The sequence below is a fragment of the Mytilus edulis genome, chromosome 1 (genome assembly GCF_963676685.1).
Source record: "Mytilus edulis chromosome 1, xbMytEdul2.2, whole genome shotgun sequence".
Classification (NCBI taxonomy): Eukaryota; Metazoa; Mollusca; class Bivalvia; order Mytilida; family Mytilidae; genus Mytilus; species Mytilus edulis.
Window position 1 is genome coordinate 60,981,041 of NC_092344.1, and position 19,524 is coordinate 61,000,564.

General features: G+C 31.8%; 2 protein-coding genes across 3 annotated transcripts in view; both read left to right on the forward strand.

Annotated features, from left to right (window-relative positions):
- LOC139514847 (uncharacterized) overlaps positions 1-19,524 on the forward strand; it is a 276,626-nt gene that overhangs the window by 110,459 nt on the left and 146,643 nt on the right. The window lies entirely within an intron of this gene.
- The window catches only part of LOC139486198 (fibroblast growth factor receptor 2-like), a 51,230-nt gene that overhangs the window by 25,012 nt on the left and 6,694 nt on the right, over positions 1-19,524 (forward strand). For both annotated transcript variants that reach the window (XM_071270998.1, XM_071270991.1), the window contains exons 6-10: positions 1,662-1,727; positions 10,607-10,742; positions 12,920-13,116; positions 13,589-13,752; positions 17,228-17,340. In XM_071270998.1, the coding sequence (XP_071127099.1) occupies positions 1,677-1,727; positions 10,607-10,742; positions 12,920-13,116; positions 13,589-13,752; positions 17,228-17,340 (661 nt within the window). In that variant the 5' untranslated portion in view covers positions 1,662-1,676. The remainder of the gene's footprint in view (positions 1-1,661; positions 1,728-10,606; positions 10,743-12,919; positions 13,117-13,588; positions 13,753-17,227; positions 17,341-19,524) is intronic.

A 19,524-nucleotide genomic window follows, 5' to 3' on the forward strand; every position in this document is an offset into this window, starting at 1 on the left:
AGTCATCCCAACTCCTCTGAAACCACTCAACAGAATTTTATAAAACTCTGTAGATAACAAGAACAAAATATGTAGATGTGTTTATCGACAGAAAATTACGATACACTGTTTTTTCTTTCATTACAATACATTGCAACATTAAAAAAAAAAATGTCAGATTTTTATAAATAAGCAAGTTATAATATAACTTCTGAATGAATTAAAATAAATCTTACACAATCGTCTTTGGATGCGTTATATGTGGGCACACTGTGACCATGTGATTGTTTCAAATCATCAATCATTTGATTCAAATGTCATGAATGTGGGAGATTAATAAATGATGTAAAAAAATCTGTAAACACATAAACATGATAAAGACAAGAAGAAGAATTTAAAATTTGCAAATCCAAAAACAAACAAAATTTGCAGAGTTTTCTCCAGCTGGGATGCGTTGGTTTTTATTGAGTCCTAAGTTAAATTATGACCATATTTGTTGACCATTGTAACAACTAGATATGGCTTTTTATTCCCTCTCTGTCATGTGTGCGTTTTTGAAATTTGCATGTGAATATTAACAGAACTTCTCATTATTACCATGTAAATATTTTTTGTAAAAAATGCAAAATAACTTCAAAATGTATGTACACATTATACTTATGATACTTTTTTTTCTTGTAGCACAGAACCTTTACTCATTTGTTTAAATCCGAGAAATAAGATTGGATTACTGTGGCATCAATTCTAGAAAACACCTTTTCCACTGTTAAGCTACAAGTTCCAAATATGAGAGATACTTTTGTCATCCTACTTACACCTGAAATATACTTTTATTAATTGTTGCAATGCCAATGGCGTCTTTGCAGGGTTACTCACACTAACAAAGAAATTCACTTATGTTAAATCAGGGTACTCACCATTTGACCATGACCTTAGGATGAAAGACAACAGCCAAAGCACCCTTCCTTTGCTTTTCATTTTTTTCCCCAATAATACATGTACATGTATGATTTTGTATACATTATTGTTCTTCTAAAACTTCATGCAATGATAATAGCATGAAATATATGCTTTCAAAATGTTGCTAAACATTTCTTTGTTCATATCTCGCAAAAGTGTAATTATCTTCTTTTCATACTGGAACCATTCACATGTGCTTCGATACAATGACCATATTTCTGGCGACTACATGATGTTTGGCTAATTAAAATGATTAAAATCTTCTTGTAAGTGCTGTTATACATAACAAAAAAAGTAGAATAACAGAAATACTGAAATCCAAGAAAAATCCTACAACAACCATGACAACTGACAAAATCTAATCACCAAATTCATCAAGCAACATAATCCAACGTTAACAGTTCTGAATATAAGTTACACAATACTTTACAATTGTTAAGCACTGGTTATGTTTCATGCTATTTAAAATCCTAATAATTATAAACAACCTTGGCTTATGTAGTTAGGATTAGTTTCTGCAAGCACTTAGTATAATAAACATACTGCCCTCAATTGATGCAATTCTGGGCTGGCAAACAACTGCATTCAGAAATATTAATTCAACACTTGCAACTTCGTCTTAATGTTAGATTTATTTTTCTTTATTGGATATTGTACCTCAACACTTAAGACAGTATATATATTTACTACATATTTATTTTTGTATTTTTTTTCTTTTCTAGATCAGATAACACAGGATGTTACCACTGTGGTATGGCTATCAATTCATGGCATTAGTGAGCCGAAAGGTTTGTAAATATTGTAGCTTTGCCTTTTATTTTTCAACCTTTTATTTTTAATTTTGTGTTAAATGAGGTCTTAATTTCCATTTAAGTTAAATATTTCTTTACAATTATGGAAACAATGCTGAATTTTCTGTTTCCATTCTCTAACTGAAGTTTGCATCAACCAAATAATATAAAAAATGTATACACAATGCTTATTCACACAAATTTTTAATGAAGCATGAATTTGGGTACATTCACTTTTAACGTTATGGGTTTATATGTCCGTTTGATACAACCGCAAAAATAATTAAAAAAAATTTAGTTGATATTTGTTATACGTTGTTGTCATCTGCCTTGTTGAGCGTCATCCAAGACCAATGATTTTAGGATAATAACTTTAGTATGTATAAGTAAATAGAAATCTATGACCACAAAAGGAAGATTGGGATTGGTTTTTAGAGTTTTGGTTCCAACAGTTTAGGAATGAGGGGTCAAAAGGGTCCAAAATTAAACTTTGTTTGATTTCATCAAAAATTGAATTATTGGGGTTCTTTGATATGCCGATTCTAATCGTTTATTTAGATTTGTGATGTCTGGGCCCCTTTATCAAATTGGTCCACATTGAGTTCTAGAGGTTCCAAAATTGAACTTTCTTTGATTTCATCAAAAATTGAATTGTTGGGGTTCTTTTTAAAATATGCTGAATCAAATCATGTATTTAGATTTTGTATATTGGACCATAGCAGGTAAATGTCCAATTTAATTTTTTTAAGTTCTAACACAACATTCATTGTGTGTCAACTAGCTATGTAGGCCAAAAATTAATTATTGTTTGTTTCCCTTTCCACGACTAACCCTGTAAAATCACTGCAACACGAAAAATTTTATTGGCCATTCTTGTCCAAATTTTTTTTTTCTATGTTGGTTTTTAGTGATATCTTTCCGATGCGTTGGTTTTTTTTTTATACCTTTCTGATGCTGCAGTCATCAAACGTTTTAAATCAAAGCTTTTTTGCTTTGAAGCTTCTATATGATTTGGAATCAAGAAAAACAAACATAATGCCTTGCCACATGATTTGTGTTGTGTGCAAGGGTGATCTTAAATCTGAAGCATCTTTCAACCCACTGAGTGCACCTTGATTGGATTTGTCTTTAACCTCTGTTCCTGTTTAAAGGATAAAATCTTTTGAGTAAAAATAGTCTGAGACGTCTGAACAGGTTGAGCACAAGTCAGGAAATATATTTCCTGCTTTCAGAGAACGTCCCTGATTTCTGGTGTAAAAAAAAAGTTTAAATGTGATTTCATTTTTATGCCCCACCTACGATTGCCCCACCTACGATAGTAGAGAGGCATTATGTTTTCTGGTCTGTGCCTCCGTTCGTTCGTTCGTTAGTTCGTCCATCTGTGTGTCCGTTCGCTTCAGGTTTAAGTTTTTGGTCAAGGTAGTTTTTGAAGAATTTGAAGTCCATTCAGCTTAGTACACATGTTCCCCATGATATGATCTTTATAATTTTAATGCCAAATTATAGTTTTGACCCAAGTTTCATGGTCCACTGAACATAGAAAATGATAGAGCAAAGTTCAGGTTAAAGTTTTTGATCAAGGTAGTTTTTTAACTTTAACTTTCTTAAACTATCCTGGGTTTGTACCAAACTTGGACAGAAGCTTGTTTATGATCATAAGATAGTATCCAGAACTTAATTTTGTAAAAAATTAAATTCATTTTTTCGGTATTTTTCGGGCGTCAATCAAATGTTGTCCGTGCATTAACTCATGAACCGTTCAACTAAAGCTTTTAAAATTTTAATATGTTGTTACTGACAACTAAATGAAGGTCAAGTTCAATAATGGCGATTTTGACTTTTACCGTTCAGGAGTTATGGTTATTGAAAGATTGAAAAATGGTTTTTCCAGTCGTGTCCGTGCATTTACGCATGAACTGTTCTACCAAAGCTTTCCAAATTTTAATATGTTGTTACTGATGACAAAATGGAGGTCAAGTTCAATAATGACGATTTTGACTTTTACTGTTCAGGAGTTATGGTTCTTGAAAGACTGAAAAATGGAGTTTCCAGTCGTGTCCGTGTATTTACACATGAACTGTTCTACCAAAGCTTCCCAAATTTTAATATGTTGTTACTGATGACAAAATGGAGGTCAAGTTCAAAATGACGATTTTGACTTTTACTGTTCAGGAGTTATGGTTCTTGAAAGATTGAAAAATGGTGTTTCCAGTCATGTCCGTGCATTTTCTCATGAACCATTCAACCAAAGCTTTTGAAATGTTTATATGTTGTTACTGATGACAAAATAAAGGTCAAGTTCAACATGTTCAATAATGACGATTTTGACTTTTACCGTTCAGGAGTTATGGTTCTTGAAAGATCGTAAAATGGCGTTTCCATTCACTTTATTGCATTTACTCATGAACCATTCAATCTAAGCTTTTCTAATTTTAATATGTTGATACTGATGACAAAATGGAGGTCAAATTTGATATTGACGATTTTCCCTTTCACCATTCATCAGTAATGGTTCTTGTGATATTGCTAGGACACAAATAAATGTTAATAAATCCGGTTTGCTGTCGTTGTGACAGCCTCTTGTTTTCCTTTTTTTTTGTTCAGCCTGCGATTTACAGCAAAAGTAGGTGAGACACTGGGTTCCGCGGAACCCTTACGAATTTTTTCATTACAAATTTTATTCATCACACTATTAGTTATTGCTTTATGATATGGTACAAAAATCAACTAAAAAAATCAATTTTGTTTGCCCCCAGGTGACTTTTAATATGTTTATAGCATTGAAAAAGCTCCAAATTATCTCCCTTTGATGCAAAAATACATTTTTTTGGCATTAAAGTTGAAATATCTTTTTTAAATCATCGATGACCTATATTTTTTATTATTGTTTTCAAAAAGCTGTACATGAACTAAATACTTGTAAAATTTAAGCGATTTCTGTAATTTAGTTCTTTTTTTATTTCGATATTACTTCTTTTTCTCCTATTAGTTCAACAGTAAATAAGGACATTAACAAAAAATTATGCTTCTTTCAGAGGCAGATTGTTAGCGTAAATGAACGGTGACCCAATTTTTTTATTTCATTTTTAGCTCACCTGGCCTAAAAGGCCATGTGAGCTTTTCTCATCACTTGGCGTCCGTCGTCGTCGTCTGTCGTCGTTAACAATTTTTCAAACATCTTCTCCTCTGAAACTACTGAATGGATTTGGATGAAACATGATAGTTCCTTAGATTATCCTGCACAAAATGTGTGCTTCGATTTTTGATCCGTCAAAAAACATGGCCGCCCTTACTTTAAATAGAACATAGGGGTCAAATGCAGTTTTTGGCTTATATCTCAAAAACGAAAGCATTTAGAGCAAATCTGACACGGGGTAAAAATGTTCATTAGGTCAAGATCTATCAGCCCTGAAATTTTCAGACGAATCAAACTAACCATTGTTGGGTTGCTGCCACTTAATTGGTAATTTTAAGGAAATTTTGCAGTTTTTGGTCATTATCTTGAATATCATTATAGATAAAGATAAACTGTAAACAGCAAAAATGATCAGCAAAGTAAGATCTACAAATAAGTTAAATATGACCAAAATTGTCAATTGACCCCTTAAGGGGTTATTGTCCTTTAATGACAATTTTTTCACAATTTGTTCATCATATTTGCTAACTTTAAAAAATCTTCTCCTCTAAAACTACTCAACCAAATTCAACCAAACTTCAACTGAATGATCAGTAGGGTGTATAAAATAAAGTTTGTGTTTTATTTTCTATTTTGTCTAAAAACATGGCCGTCATGGCTAAAAATAGAACACAGGGTAAAATGCAGTTTTTGGCTTATATCTAAAAAACTCCAGCATTTAGAGCAAATAAGACTAGAAGTTAAAATATTTATTAGGTCAAGGTCTACCTGTCCTGAAATTTTCAATTTGCAATTTGCAAAAAAAATAATTTGTTGTGCTACTTCCAAAAAATAGAAAATATTCTGACCAGAAAAAAAACCCATGTCCCCCTACAAGTTAAATGGTCCATGCCTAACTGTTATTAATGAAATCATTTAACTGTTTTGCTGTTATTGGAGCCCCTTGCCCCTTCTCAGCAGTGGAATAAATCAAATCATGAATGAAGAAATTCGAAAGAATAACAATTTAATAATGTAACAATAACAATTTTATTGTTAAAATTCTTTTATTGTAACTATAATGTAATAAAAATAACGTCCTGCCGCTCTTCTTGTATGCATATTATATTAGAAGGAAACGTGTAAACATGGTAGAACTTGTATTTCTAATATTGAAGAATTGTTAGCTGTACATGTTTGCCTGGCATGGTTCAATATGTTCAATAAGGCATTATTTACCAGGTGAGCGATTCAGGCTCTTGAGAGCCTCTTGTTCTATTAAGTATATAATAAAGTTCATTTATCATGTTTATAGAAAAATATAAAGAAATCATATATTAGAAAGAAAAAAAAGATTTATACTGGAGAGCCCCCTTAATATAAACATATTTTATTTGTAATCATCAAAGGGAATGAGACACAAGCTAAGACTTATGATGTCTTCTTTGGTATCTTTTCTTGTCTACATGAAATTTTATTTTGCTGTTATCACAGTCCAGGCAATTACTGAAAACTGTAATATTACTTTTTAGCTCACCTGGCCCAAAGGGCCAAGTGAGCTTTTCTCATCACTTGGCGTCCGGCGTCCGTCGTCGTCCGTCGTCGTCGTCGTCGTCCGTCGTCGTCGTCCTGCGTTAACTTTTACAAAAATCTTCTCCTCTGAAACTACTGGGCCAAATTTAACCAAACTTGGCCACAATCATCATTGGGGTATCTAGTTTAAAAAATGTGTCCGGTGACCCGGCCAACCAACCAAGATGGCCGCCATGGCTAAAAATAGAACATAGGGGTAAAATGCAGTTTTTGGCTTATAACTCAAAAACCAAAGCATTTAGAGCAAATCTGACATGGGGTAATATTGTTCAACAGGTCAAGATCTATCTGCCCTGAAATTTTCAGTTGAATCGGACATTTCGTTGTTGGGTTGCTGCCCCTGAAATGGTAATTTTAAGGAAATTTTGCTGTTTTTGGTTATTATCTTGAATATTATTATAGATAGAGATAAACTGTAAACAGCAATAATGTTCAGCAAAGTAAGATCTACAAATAAGTCTACATGATCAAAATGGTCAGTTGACCACTTTAGGAGTTATTGCCCTTTATAGTCAATTTTTAACCATTTTTCGTAAATCTTAGTAATCTTTTAGAAAAATCTTCTCCTCTGAAACTACTGGGTCAAATTTAACCAAACTTGGCCATAATCATCATTGGGGTATCTTGTTTAAAAAATGTGTCCGGTGCCCCGCCCAACCAACCAAGATGGCCGCCATGGCTAAAAATAGAACATAGGGGTAAAATGCAGTTTTTGGCTTATAACTCAAAAACCAAAGCATTTAGAGCAAATCTGACACATAGTAAAATTGTTCATCAGGTCAAGATCTATCTGCCCTGAAATTTTCAGTTGAATCGGACATTTCGTTGTTGGGTTGCTGCCCCTGAAATGGTAATTTTAAGGAAATTTTGCTGTTTTTGGTTATTATCTTGAATATTATTATAGATAGAGATAAACTGTAAACAGCAATAATGTTCAGCAAAGTAAGATCTACAAATAAGTCAAATGACCAAAATGGTCAGTTGACCTCTTTAGGAGTTATTGCCCTTTATAGTAAATTTTTAACCATTTTTCGTAAATCTCAGTAATCTTTTACAAAAATCTTCTCCTCTGAAACTACTGGGCCAAATTTAACCAAATTTAGCCATAATCATCATTGGGGTATCTAGTTAAAAAAAGGTGTCCGGTAACTCGGCCAACAAACCAAGATGGCCGCCATGGCTAAAAATAGAACATGGGGGTAAAATGCAGTTTTGGGCTTATAACTCAAAAACCAAAGCATTTAGAGCAAATCTGACAGGAAGTAAAATTGTTGATCTGGTCAAGATCTATCTGCCCTGGAATTTTCAGATGAATTGGATAATCGGTTGTTAGGTTGCTGTCCCTGAATTGGTAATTTTGAGGAAATTTTGCTGTTTTTTGTTATTATCTTGAATATTATTATAGATAGAGATAAACTGTAAACAGCAATAATGTACAGCAAAGTAAGAACTAAAAATAAGTCAGTATGACCAAAATAGTCAATTGACCCCCTAAGGAGTTATTGCCCTTTATAGCCAATTTTTAACAATTTTCTTAAAATTTGAAGATTTTCAATAACATTTTCCACAGAAAGTACTGTTATAGATAGAGATAATTGTAAGCAGCAAGAATGTTTAGTAAAGTAAGATCTACAAACACATCACCATCACCAAAACACAATTTTGTCATGAATCCATCTGTGTCCATTGTTTAATATTCACATAGACCAAGGTGAGCGACACAGGCTCTTTAGAGCCTCTAGTTTATATAATATTACAAGTAAAAGTAATATTACAAAAAATAGTAATATAATTCTTATATTACTAAAACCTGTAATATTGTTATATTACTGAAATGTGTAATATAGTCTCCATATTACATAAAACAGTAATATTACTAGAAAATGCCTATATTACATAGAACTGTAACATAAGGCTAAAAATCACTAGGTTTTCATACTTTAATTACTATAATAATTTAGACGTATGATGATAATAAATTAATTATTAAACAATTCCAAATAATAATAATAATCCAATTAAAGTACATAGTATCAATTCAAAATAAAAAATCCAAAGTAAAACTATTTTCTCCTTACAATGTAAAATATAAAATAAATGCCAAATTTACTAAATCATAAAATGAACTTAATCTCAAAATCAAAATATAAAAGTCTTAAAAGTATTTTCTAAAATTAAATTATGATTCAGAGATAAATTTTGTCTCAACACTGCACAGTCAACTAGTAGACTGGTAAAACAATCTTTTAGGTCTAGTATAATGACATGAGCATGACGAGTAGTGTGAGGTTACGCTTCCAGAACACTGACTGCTATCTTAAAATATTCTCAAAAATAAAAGGGGAGTCAAAAAATACATTTTTGTCCAAACACTACAAAGTCAACTGGAAGACTGATCGTCAGTCCTACAGGTCCAGTATAATAGACTTTATCAGTGCAAGTTTGGGTTTCCGAAGGGTGACTGCTCTTCCAAAATTTTGCAACGATATTTATACTAAAACACAAAATAACTCAATTTATCCCGACATGTTAATATTACTCTCATTAGCAAAAATAGACTTTAATTAACAACGCCTAATCATATAATGTTTTGATAAAATCTGTGGATGCTAATTGTCGAGCCTGCAACTTTTGTTGCAGAAAGCTCGACATAGGGATAGTGATCCGGCGGCGGCGGCGGTGTTAGCTAACTTCTTGAAAGCTTTATATTTTAGAAGGTGGAAGACCTGGATGCTTCATACTTTGTATATAGATGCCTCATGTTACGAAGTTTCTGTCAGTCACATGTCCAATGTCCTTGACCTCATTTTCATGGTTCAGTGACCACTTGAAAAAAAAGTTCAGATTTTTTGTAATGTTGAATTCTCTCTTATTATAAGTAATAGGATAACTATATTTGATATGTGCGTACCTTGAAAGGTCCTCATGTCTGTCAGACAGTTTTCACTTGACCTCGACCTCATTTCATGGATCAGTGAACAAGGTTAAGTTTTGGTGGTCAAGTCCATATCTCAGATACTACAAGCAATATGGCTAGTATATTCGGTGTATGGAAGGACTGTAAGGTGTACATGTCCAACTGGCAGGTGTCATCTGAACTTGACCTCATTTTCATGGTTCAGTGGTAAGTTATATTAATCTGAAGATCTGTTTACTTTTTTGTGATGATTCTTTATCTTATTTTAGAGTGATCATGTTTATTAAAAATACATGTTGTGCCGTATCTCAGAAACTATTTATGATTATTCCATAAATCTTCACACACTTTTTAGTTATATTAAAACCACAAAAGGAAGATTCAGATTTTTTTTTGGTGGTGATGGTCCAAACTGTTTAGGAATTACGGGCCAAGACCAGTATTTTTCTATCTTTATCTATATAGTCAATCTAGACTTCAAAAAAAGAGTGACGAAAGATACCAGAGGAACAGTCAAACTTATAAATCAACTAAAATAAATTGACAACATGCATCTGGCTAAAAATAAAAAAGACAAACAATAGAACACATGACACAACATAGGAAAATAAAGAATAGGCAACATGAATCCCATCAAAAATTGGGGGTCATCTCAGGTGCTCCAGAATGGTAAGCAGATTCTGCTCCACATGTGGCACCCGTCATGTTGCTTATGTAATAACAAGTCCGGTAAATAGTCTAATTTGGTAGGTCACATTCATGAAAGGGAAGGGGATTGTAGTAACAACATAAGGAACATATCCGATATCATTTGTGAAACAGTTATTTCATAACTTCAACTTATTAATACCTCAAGTAGAAGGTTGCATTGGGATTTTCACACCAAAATGTATGTCGCTTGAAAAATGTCTCACTGAGTCATGAAATGTTTACAGATATGGTGTGTCTGAATGATCTTGATGTGAATGTTTCTTTAAATTTAATTTCTTATTGTCTGTTGATAAGTTTATCTTGCTGTTAAAAAGTGTTATACAATAGTATATATACATGTGTATATTTAAAAAACTGACTGCATGACAAATCTCAAGTGACTTAAGAAAATAATGTGATTCTAATTGTCTAGTTTATTGAAATATTTTCTTCTTTTTTCACTTTTTTTATAATTTATTGTCTTAGTTCACTTTTTTGAAAATTGTGCTTTTCAATGTTTTATATACTCATCCTCTAATGCTGTTTTATTTGATATTTTAGCAATCCATGGTGAATTTAAGTCACCCAGAAATACTGACAATAAAGAATGTAACAAAAGATAATGCTGGATGGTATGGTTGCTTGATTTCTATTCCACTTGGTAGATATTACCAGACTGCCTGGCTAACAGTTTTAGGTAAAGGCTTAGATAAGAATGAGAAATGTTTGTTTTTCACCAAGAAATAATACGTCTTAGAGCAAAATATTCACATAAAAATGATTTAATCGTTTGGAGAATTTAATTATCAATTTTCGATTACATCATTATCAATAAATTTTTTATAGACTGTCATAAAAATAGGAGGTTTGGCATCATGAAAATTGGAAATGTACAGTTTTTTCTTAAAAAATTAATTCTTTTAATGCCGCCACAACTGAAACGTCATATTATTTTACCCCTGTCAGTGTCTCTCTGTATGTCATTCCCATTATGGGTTTACAGTTATTCCACTTAACTCCTCCTACAGTTTGAATTCTAGGAAGTTTTCACTCTGATGTCTGTTTGTAGTCTTTGTACATGTATTGAAGGTGTGCATGTGGTCAGGGTTTTGATTTTGTTTAATATTTGCTCTTAATCATTTTTTGTAGTAGTTACTTGCATAAGGGGAGCTCGCATACAGATAATTGTCCTACAGTTTTATGCTAGGAAGTGTTCACTTAGTTGGTGGTTTTTCCATTTTTTGTGCATGGGGTCAGGATTTTGATTCTTATTTATATTTGCTCTTTTGGGTGATAATATAATTTACCTTTGTCATATTTAAGGTAAAGTGTTAGACAGGTATTTTTAAATAAGACTTTGCATCTGTAGGGGCATCATTTGTGTCTGTCAAAGAAATCCAACATTGACTTTGCTATAAAACAGTTTCAGAGTGAAGTGTGGCCAGGGATTTCACTTAGTCTAGTTTGTATTGTGTAATAATTAAATTTTGTATGTCATACATGTGATTCTTCCGATGGGAGTCGAAATCTCTTGTTTTTCAGACCCTCTTCCATCCCTCCCATTAAAATTTGAAATCTACAACTTTTGAAAATGTCAACATCGAAAAAGTTTCAGTAAACATTTTTGTTTACAGAATTAAAACTGACAGGGTAAAACTCTTGAGAAACTCGAAATTGATATCGGAAAAGTCTGTAAAAACAGAAGGTCACCATTTCTTTTTCTTGTTTTTGTGTCGTAAGGTAAATAGCTTCGAGTAATCAATGAAGGTGTTTATTATTAGACTATATATACAGAATAACAAATTATTGGCAATTACCTGGTCATCAACTAGCTAGTTTAAGACACACGTCTGGATGATTAAAAGTGAAATACTGACAATGGATTAAGATGTAAAAAAAAAGACTTTAATTTGATGCTGTTGAAAACATTGAACAGTTATAGTACTGAATCTCAAAGACAAATGTCTTAATGAAATCAAATACGATATTTATGGCTTGTTTTCTATCTAAACCAATGGAATACCTAAGTATAAGTATAAGTATGTTTGTCTTTGAAAATTCTAAATTTTTATAATTTGATGAAATGCAAACTATGTTATCCCATAGACATATAATGTATTATACATGTATGTCTCTGTTATTACCAAATACCCTAGCAACAAATTAAAAACAACCAATTATCTAGCCATATTTTCTCTGCCTGGAGATCTGATTTTAAATTGTACAAGTCAAGTGCCATTGGGTCAAGATCATGCTTACTACACTTCTTGCCAAGCTGACTATGGTGACCCTAATGACTTTATTAAACATATTGAGACAGCTACCTACCAGAAAGCCACTGCTCAATAGTGTTACCAAAGTTGACATTATGTAGCTTAAGCAGAGATACTTTTTACCAACTATATATGATGGCTGATCACTTTATCTTAACTTTATATATGTAATAAATAAATATTTGAAACCCCCTTATCTTATATTTCTATCAAGTAAAAATGGCTATGCAGGTGCTTAAAGTATAGAACACTTACAAAAAAGGAGAATAAGCAGTTTTAACACCAAAAATAATCATGGCGTTCATCGTTAAAAATGTTGAATTTGATACACACTTTAGAGTAACTTATGTAGTGGGTTATTCAGTGTGCACCACATTTTTTTTAATGATATTATTCCTTCATAGACAGAAAAAAATATTACAATCATTCCTAAAATAAAGACTTTTAACAATTAAAAGTTTGATGAGGAGGAAAAAAGGATTGAATTGGATATAAATATTGTAGATAAGCCAGCTATTGAGCTGACACATATTTACCATTTCCTTTCAAACATATTATTTCATCTTTTGAAAACTTTTAATTACAAATACTTTAATTGCAGATGAACAAGCAGAAGCAGTAGACATTAGGTCAGGAGGAACAAACGATAAAGAGCAAATAGTAATCTACATTATCGGTGGTGTCGCATCAGTAGTTGTTCTCTTCCTGTTACTCCTGATATTTATATGTTATAGACGTTACAAGAGGGTTCAGTCCAGCAAATATAGAAATGTCAAGAGAGTAATTGTCATGACACAGGCTAGTTTCAATATTCAAACATATTTTATTACTGATAAGTTCAAATACAAGTGCACAAAAAAGAATATGTTTGACTTATTCGGTTATAATTAGGAAATGAAGTTTTATGAGGAAGTTGTGTTTATATGGTGTAAAAGTTACAAAGTAAGTCTTAAGAAAGGAAGATTATTGAGATTCATTAAATGTTCATCAGTAATGTTTAGATTATGAAAATAGAGATATTCAATCTAGACAGAATCTAATTTAGTTTTAAGGAAGTTTTTGTCAATTTTAGATTTGAATATTTATAACAGCTTTGCATCTGGACTTGCTTCATTTATTATTAGCGATAGTCTGTGTGCTCTTCAAACTTTTATGATGTTTATTTCTATTACAAAATCATGATAATTAAAAAAATGACATGGATTTGCACACAAATTTGAAACAGGTATACATTTTAATTTCATATCAGAATGTTTTGCATCAATTCCAGAATGAGAATTACCATCCATACAAATCTTATGATGGTACACAACCATTTGTTTTACCCTCAATCAGAATTGAACCTGGTCCAAGAAGACGCTTGTCATCTGATTTGACCATGATGTCAGAGTATGATCTCCCTCTGGACAAACACTGGGAATTTAGACGGCAACAGTAAGTTAAAGCATAACATTGACCATTCCATGAAAGTTATCATACTGTAAAGACATATATATTGACTCATGACAACATTTTAACTTATATCTGTCGACCCACAAATAGCATTGCTCACTGTTTCTGACATCCAGATTGTTTCTTTGGTTAAAAGCTGTATAATGACCTGATATTTGATTGGTTGTATCAATTTTCAGATGAATTCAATAGATATTGTAACCACTGTAGTATGAAATATAACAAGAAGTTTTTCCAAAAACTCTTTTTTTCCAAGGTTTAACATTTTCTCATATATATACTGGAATCATTAGGGCTCAACAATAACACTTGTCTGATTGTCTTGTACTGGAGGATAAAAAGGTCAGACAAGTAAAAGCTATATCAATATTAATTTAATTTAACAGGTTTATATGCTCTTATAATATACTAGATTATGGAGTGTGTGTCCGAGCGAGAATATTTAGTCAGACGTCAGTCGCTACCCTGATATACCCTATCTTTTTTGGGTAATTAATACAGATAGCGTTTGACATCTTTAGCTGAACAGATTTATCATTTTTTCATAACTTAATTCATTGTATGCTGGTTCATATTCTGGACACCAGTCTTTGCTCCTTTCTAATATAATTCACAAACAAAAAACAAATAGGAAGCTTAGAAATGGAAAAATATTAAATACTTAACTCGTTCAAAGGGTAATTACACGTCTCAATCTTCAAAATCGCCTATCTAAAAATACTACCATCGCTAACATTTTTAAAAATAAAAATCGTGGTTACCCTTCTATCGATAAGTGTCATGCCAAAAAATGAGTAACATGTCCCTGTCTTTCCACCAACAATACGGTAAGGTCCACACTTAATGGTCGCTCATTTTCTTTAAAATTTGAAACTGATATAACTTGAAAAACAAACAGTCTTATTTATTTACTCACATGAAACAAACCAGGATGCGGTATTCAGTACGTAGGTTAAACTGGTCGATATTTATCTAAACGCACTCAAGAAAATAACCCAATAAATTCAAAAGTATCATTTATCAACACCTTAAGAAGCACAGTCATCTTATCAAATATTTAGCAGTTCAACCTTTGGAAGAAGTAAATAAGCAGCCTGGTGAATCTCATTCAAAGTTTGTACAATCACGGAAAATAATTGAATTAAATTAGATTAAAAAATATCAAGAACCGATACTGTTAACATTTTGGATATTGTTTCTAAAACTGTTCGAAAAAAAAACATTCTCATGGTCGTAGAAAAAATCACAATCAAAGAAAATTTCGGACCAATCACACCAATATTTCGGACCTAATTTCTATTTCAAAAAACAACAGCAGACATTATCTGTTAACAAAGCTCTGTTCATTACCGATTAATAAGTTAAATAAAATTTTAGAGGATTGCAACACAATTTCATATAGCAGTCCTAAGTACGAAATTGTTCAAATTATAATGGCATATTGTTATTCTAAACTGTTTCCTAAAATTGATCGTCCTGAAGATCATAAAAAACATTTTATTAAAATAAAGTATGTCAATAAAGGTTTTGATTTTGTAAATATTGCTGGTATTTTTAACAACCATTCTGTTAAAGAACAAATTCCTGGATATTTTGATAATACTGAGCTCCCTCTTATTTGTTATATTTACAAGAAATCTACATGGAAATTTGTGTTAAATTATAGCCAATTGTGTAAAGATTTTAATATCAGTGAAAATACACCTACTTCATGTAATTGCAGTAATTCCAAATACATTTATGGACCAATTTCCCATGTTATAACAGGAGATCTTAACATATTTCAAGACGGAGAGTTAAAATAATTCCTCAGTAAAGGACCTAATTATCTTCCCCAGTCAATTATAAATTGGAATGAGTGTCGTAATATCATCCATGACTCACTCTGTACTTACTGTATGAAATGGATAAAACTGGAAAAAGCTGACAAAAAATTCGACTTTATAATAAAAACAAGATACAAATCCAATGAATTTACATTGACATGCCTATCAGACGGTGCCTCATATGCAAGTCTGATTTGACTTGGCATTGTTAAAAAGTAGATCCTAAGTTCTGTGACATGACTAGTTTCAGTTTTTCTTGACTAATAATTTTTGAAAAATATTTAAAAAGATATAAAACTAACTTCTGTTCTATTGTTTTAAATTTCTTTTGTTCCTTGAATCAACTTATAATGCAAAGTCCTCCTGGACAAGTTGAAAAAAATGTTATTGTAGAGGCCTGATCATGCAATACAATGTGAGAAACTTGATTTTCTGGTAATTTTTTAAAAGAGCAAATATAACATTCTCACATTACCTAGATAAAAAAAAACATGTGTCTCGGTACAAAATTGTTCAAAAACACTGAAAATTGTAAATCATTAGTAATAAATGGTTTAACCCATTAAAACATTTAATCCATCACTGCAAATGTTTGCACCTGTCCTAAGTCAGGAATCTGATGTACAGTAGTTGTAGTTTGTTTATATAATTTATATGTGTTTCTCGTTTCTTGTTTTTAGCTCACCTGGCCCGAAGGTCCAAGTGAGCTTTTCTCATCACTTGGCGTCCGTCATCCATCGTCGTTAACTTTTATAAAAATCTTCTCCTCTGAAACTACTGAGCCAAATTTAACCAAACATGGCCAAAACATTATTAGGGTATCTAGTTTAAAAATTGTGTCCAGTGACCCGGCCAACCAACCAAGATGGCCGCCAGGGCTAAATATAGAACATAGGGGTAAAATGCAGCTTTTGGTTTATAACTCAAAAACCAAAGCATTTAGAACAAATCTGACATAGAGTGAAATTGTTTATCAGGTCAAGATCTATCTGCCCTAAAAATTTTAGATGAATCGGACAACCTTTTGTTGGGTTGCTACCCCTGAATTTTGCTGTTTTTGGTTATTATCTTGAATATTATCATGATTATAATAGATAGAGATAAACTAAACAGCAATAATGTTCAGCAAAGTAAGTTTTACAAATAAGTCAACATAACCGAAATGGTCAGTTGACCCCTTTAGGAGTTATTGCCCTTTATAGTCAATATTTAACCATTTTTCATAAATCTTAGTTATCACCAAAACACAATTTTGTCATGTCCTTGAATATTCACATAGACAAAAGTGAGCGACACAGGCTCTTTAGAGCCTCTGGTTTTATATAGATTAGAACGTTGGTTTTCCCGTTTGAATGGTTTTACTCTAGTAATTTTGGGGCCCTTTATAGCTTGTTGTTCAGTGTGAGCCAAGGCTCTGTGTTAAGGCCGTACATTGACATATAATGGTTTACTTTTATAAATTGTCATTTGGATGGAGAGTTGTCTCATTGGCACTCATACCATATCTTCTTATATCTAAGAAAATGTGTACAACTATTAGAATTTTATTTAGTTATATATATATGGTTACATCAATCAGTATCTCAATATCTAAATGAATATGAGATGAAATAATTTATTTATTGTTATAGGTTATCACTTGGTGAACCTCTTGGGGAAGGAGCATTTGGTAAAGTTTTTAAAGCAGAAACTGTTGGTTTAAATAAAGCTCCAACAACTGCCATAGCAGTCAAGATGTTGAAGGGTAAAATTTACTTATATATTTTAGATCAAAAATCAAATAGTATTAATGAAAACTGGATTTATGCTTAGGTTTTCTTTTTTTATTAGACAAGCATAAAATTTTGGGAAATAAGAATTGAATTTTTTCCATCTTTTTTATCTTTATTGAAAAATTTGCATTGTTATGGCCCTGCAACGAATATGGCCCGCAACAAAGATGTCGGTGCCATATAGTTTTATCCATGTCCGTAATTCGGTCATTCCGTAATTCTGTCATTCCGTCATTCCATCATTCTGTCATTCCCTAATTCCACAACTAGGAATTGTTAAGTTTCAGTTTTGTTCCGCTTGGCTCATTTTTGCTAAAATTATGGGCTTTGAACTTTGATAATTTTTTGAAAATCACAGTTAAAAGGATGAATTGTTTGAGTATAAAGGACAAGATTATAAATATCCAATTAATGTTCTGATTCAAACAATAAAATAATTACAAATCAATTAATGTCATTAGTGCTGTAATGAATTGTTAAAATCTCAATACTTTTATTTTTTGTTTGATGATTCTAGCTGTTAATCTGGATTATCCCACCTCAATCAACAGGCCTTGAAGTAATAAATATTTGAGTCAGTTTTTTGTACTTAAACAAATAAAAACCAATCAAAATGCTGGATTTTATGTTTTGAGCAAGATTTTTGTGCTGCGAGCACTGAGCAAAGTTTTATGACTTCAACCCCAGGTCTAATGAATGTCAAAACAAATCAGTGACAGGTTGACCTTGTTCCTAATTAAATTTGTTCAGGTTACAATTATGTGATAATCATGTTTTCAATCATAATTTCTTGAAAGGTTTTAAACAGTTGTTTAAAAGTTGAAAAGTTACAAAGTAAAAACGTATTTATAAAAATAAACTTCTCATAGAATAAATCATCACTTTACAATATTATGTCACATGACTGACCAACATGACTTGTGATCACCTGATATATTATATGGTTTATCTTTTCAAAATGAGTGTTGTTTATTCAATTTTCATACATTTTTCTTCAACTCTTCACATACAAAACAATAAGTTATGACAACAAGGAACACAACTCTAGGCTGATTTAACCAATAACAAAAGCTTTATTGTGTCTTCAATATTAAGACAATTGGCAAATTTCCGGATTGCAAAACATATTGACAAATTTACACGAAAAACGTAACAACAAAGATATAAAATGTATTTTATTTGAATAAAACAGGACAAATCAAGAATATTAATATTATAACACATAAAAAACAATCAAGGTTTGAGCAAAAAAAATCCTTACTTTTCACTTCAATTGGAAATTTCTTGGTCCAATTTTGGACCTGAAAAAAAAACTAAGAAAATATTTGTAGTCATGTATAACACACAGGGTATAAATGTAAATGTGTTCGTTATACATACCAAAAGACAGTACTCCTTATTACATAAACATGGATAGTTTGTAGGATCGATTAAAACCCATTTTAATGTCCCATTTATTATGCCCCATTTTGGTGCATTATGTTTTCTGTTCTGTGCGTCCATTCATTCGTTCTTTTGTCTGTCCATTTGTTCATCTGTCCATCCATTGGTTCGTTCTTCCGTCCGTTTGTCCTTCCGTCTGTCTGTCCCGCTTCAGGTTAAAGGATTGGTTAAAGTTTTTGGTAGAGGTAGTTTTTGATGAAGTTGAAGTCCAATCAACTTGAAACTTAGGGCTCATGTTTTCTATTTTATAATCTTTGTAATTTTTATGCCAAACTAGAAATTTTCCCCCATTTTCAAGGTCCACTGAACATAGAAAATAATAGTGTGGATGGGCTATTCATGTACTGGGGACACATTCTTGTTAGCTATAACCATTTGAGCTTATGTTATCACTAATGACTTGGCCTCCATCATCATCTGTTGTTAACTATTTCAAAAAACCTTCTCTGAAACTACTGGGCCAAAGATTTCAAACTTTAACAAAAAAAAATTTCCTTAATGATCTGGTATCTTGCTTATAAATTGTATCCAAAGTTTTGATCCATCGACAAACATGGCTGCCATTGTTGGGTTCCTGCCACTAAATTGGTTATTTTAAGGATTTTTTTTAGTTTTTGTATGAAATTAATTAAAGATAAAGATAAACTGTAAACAGCAAAAAATGTTCAGCAAAGTAACATCTTCAAAAATGTTTTTTATGACAAAAATTGTCA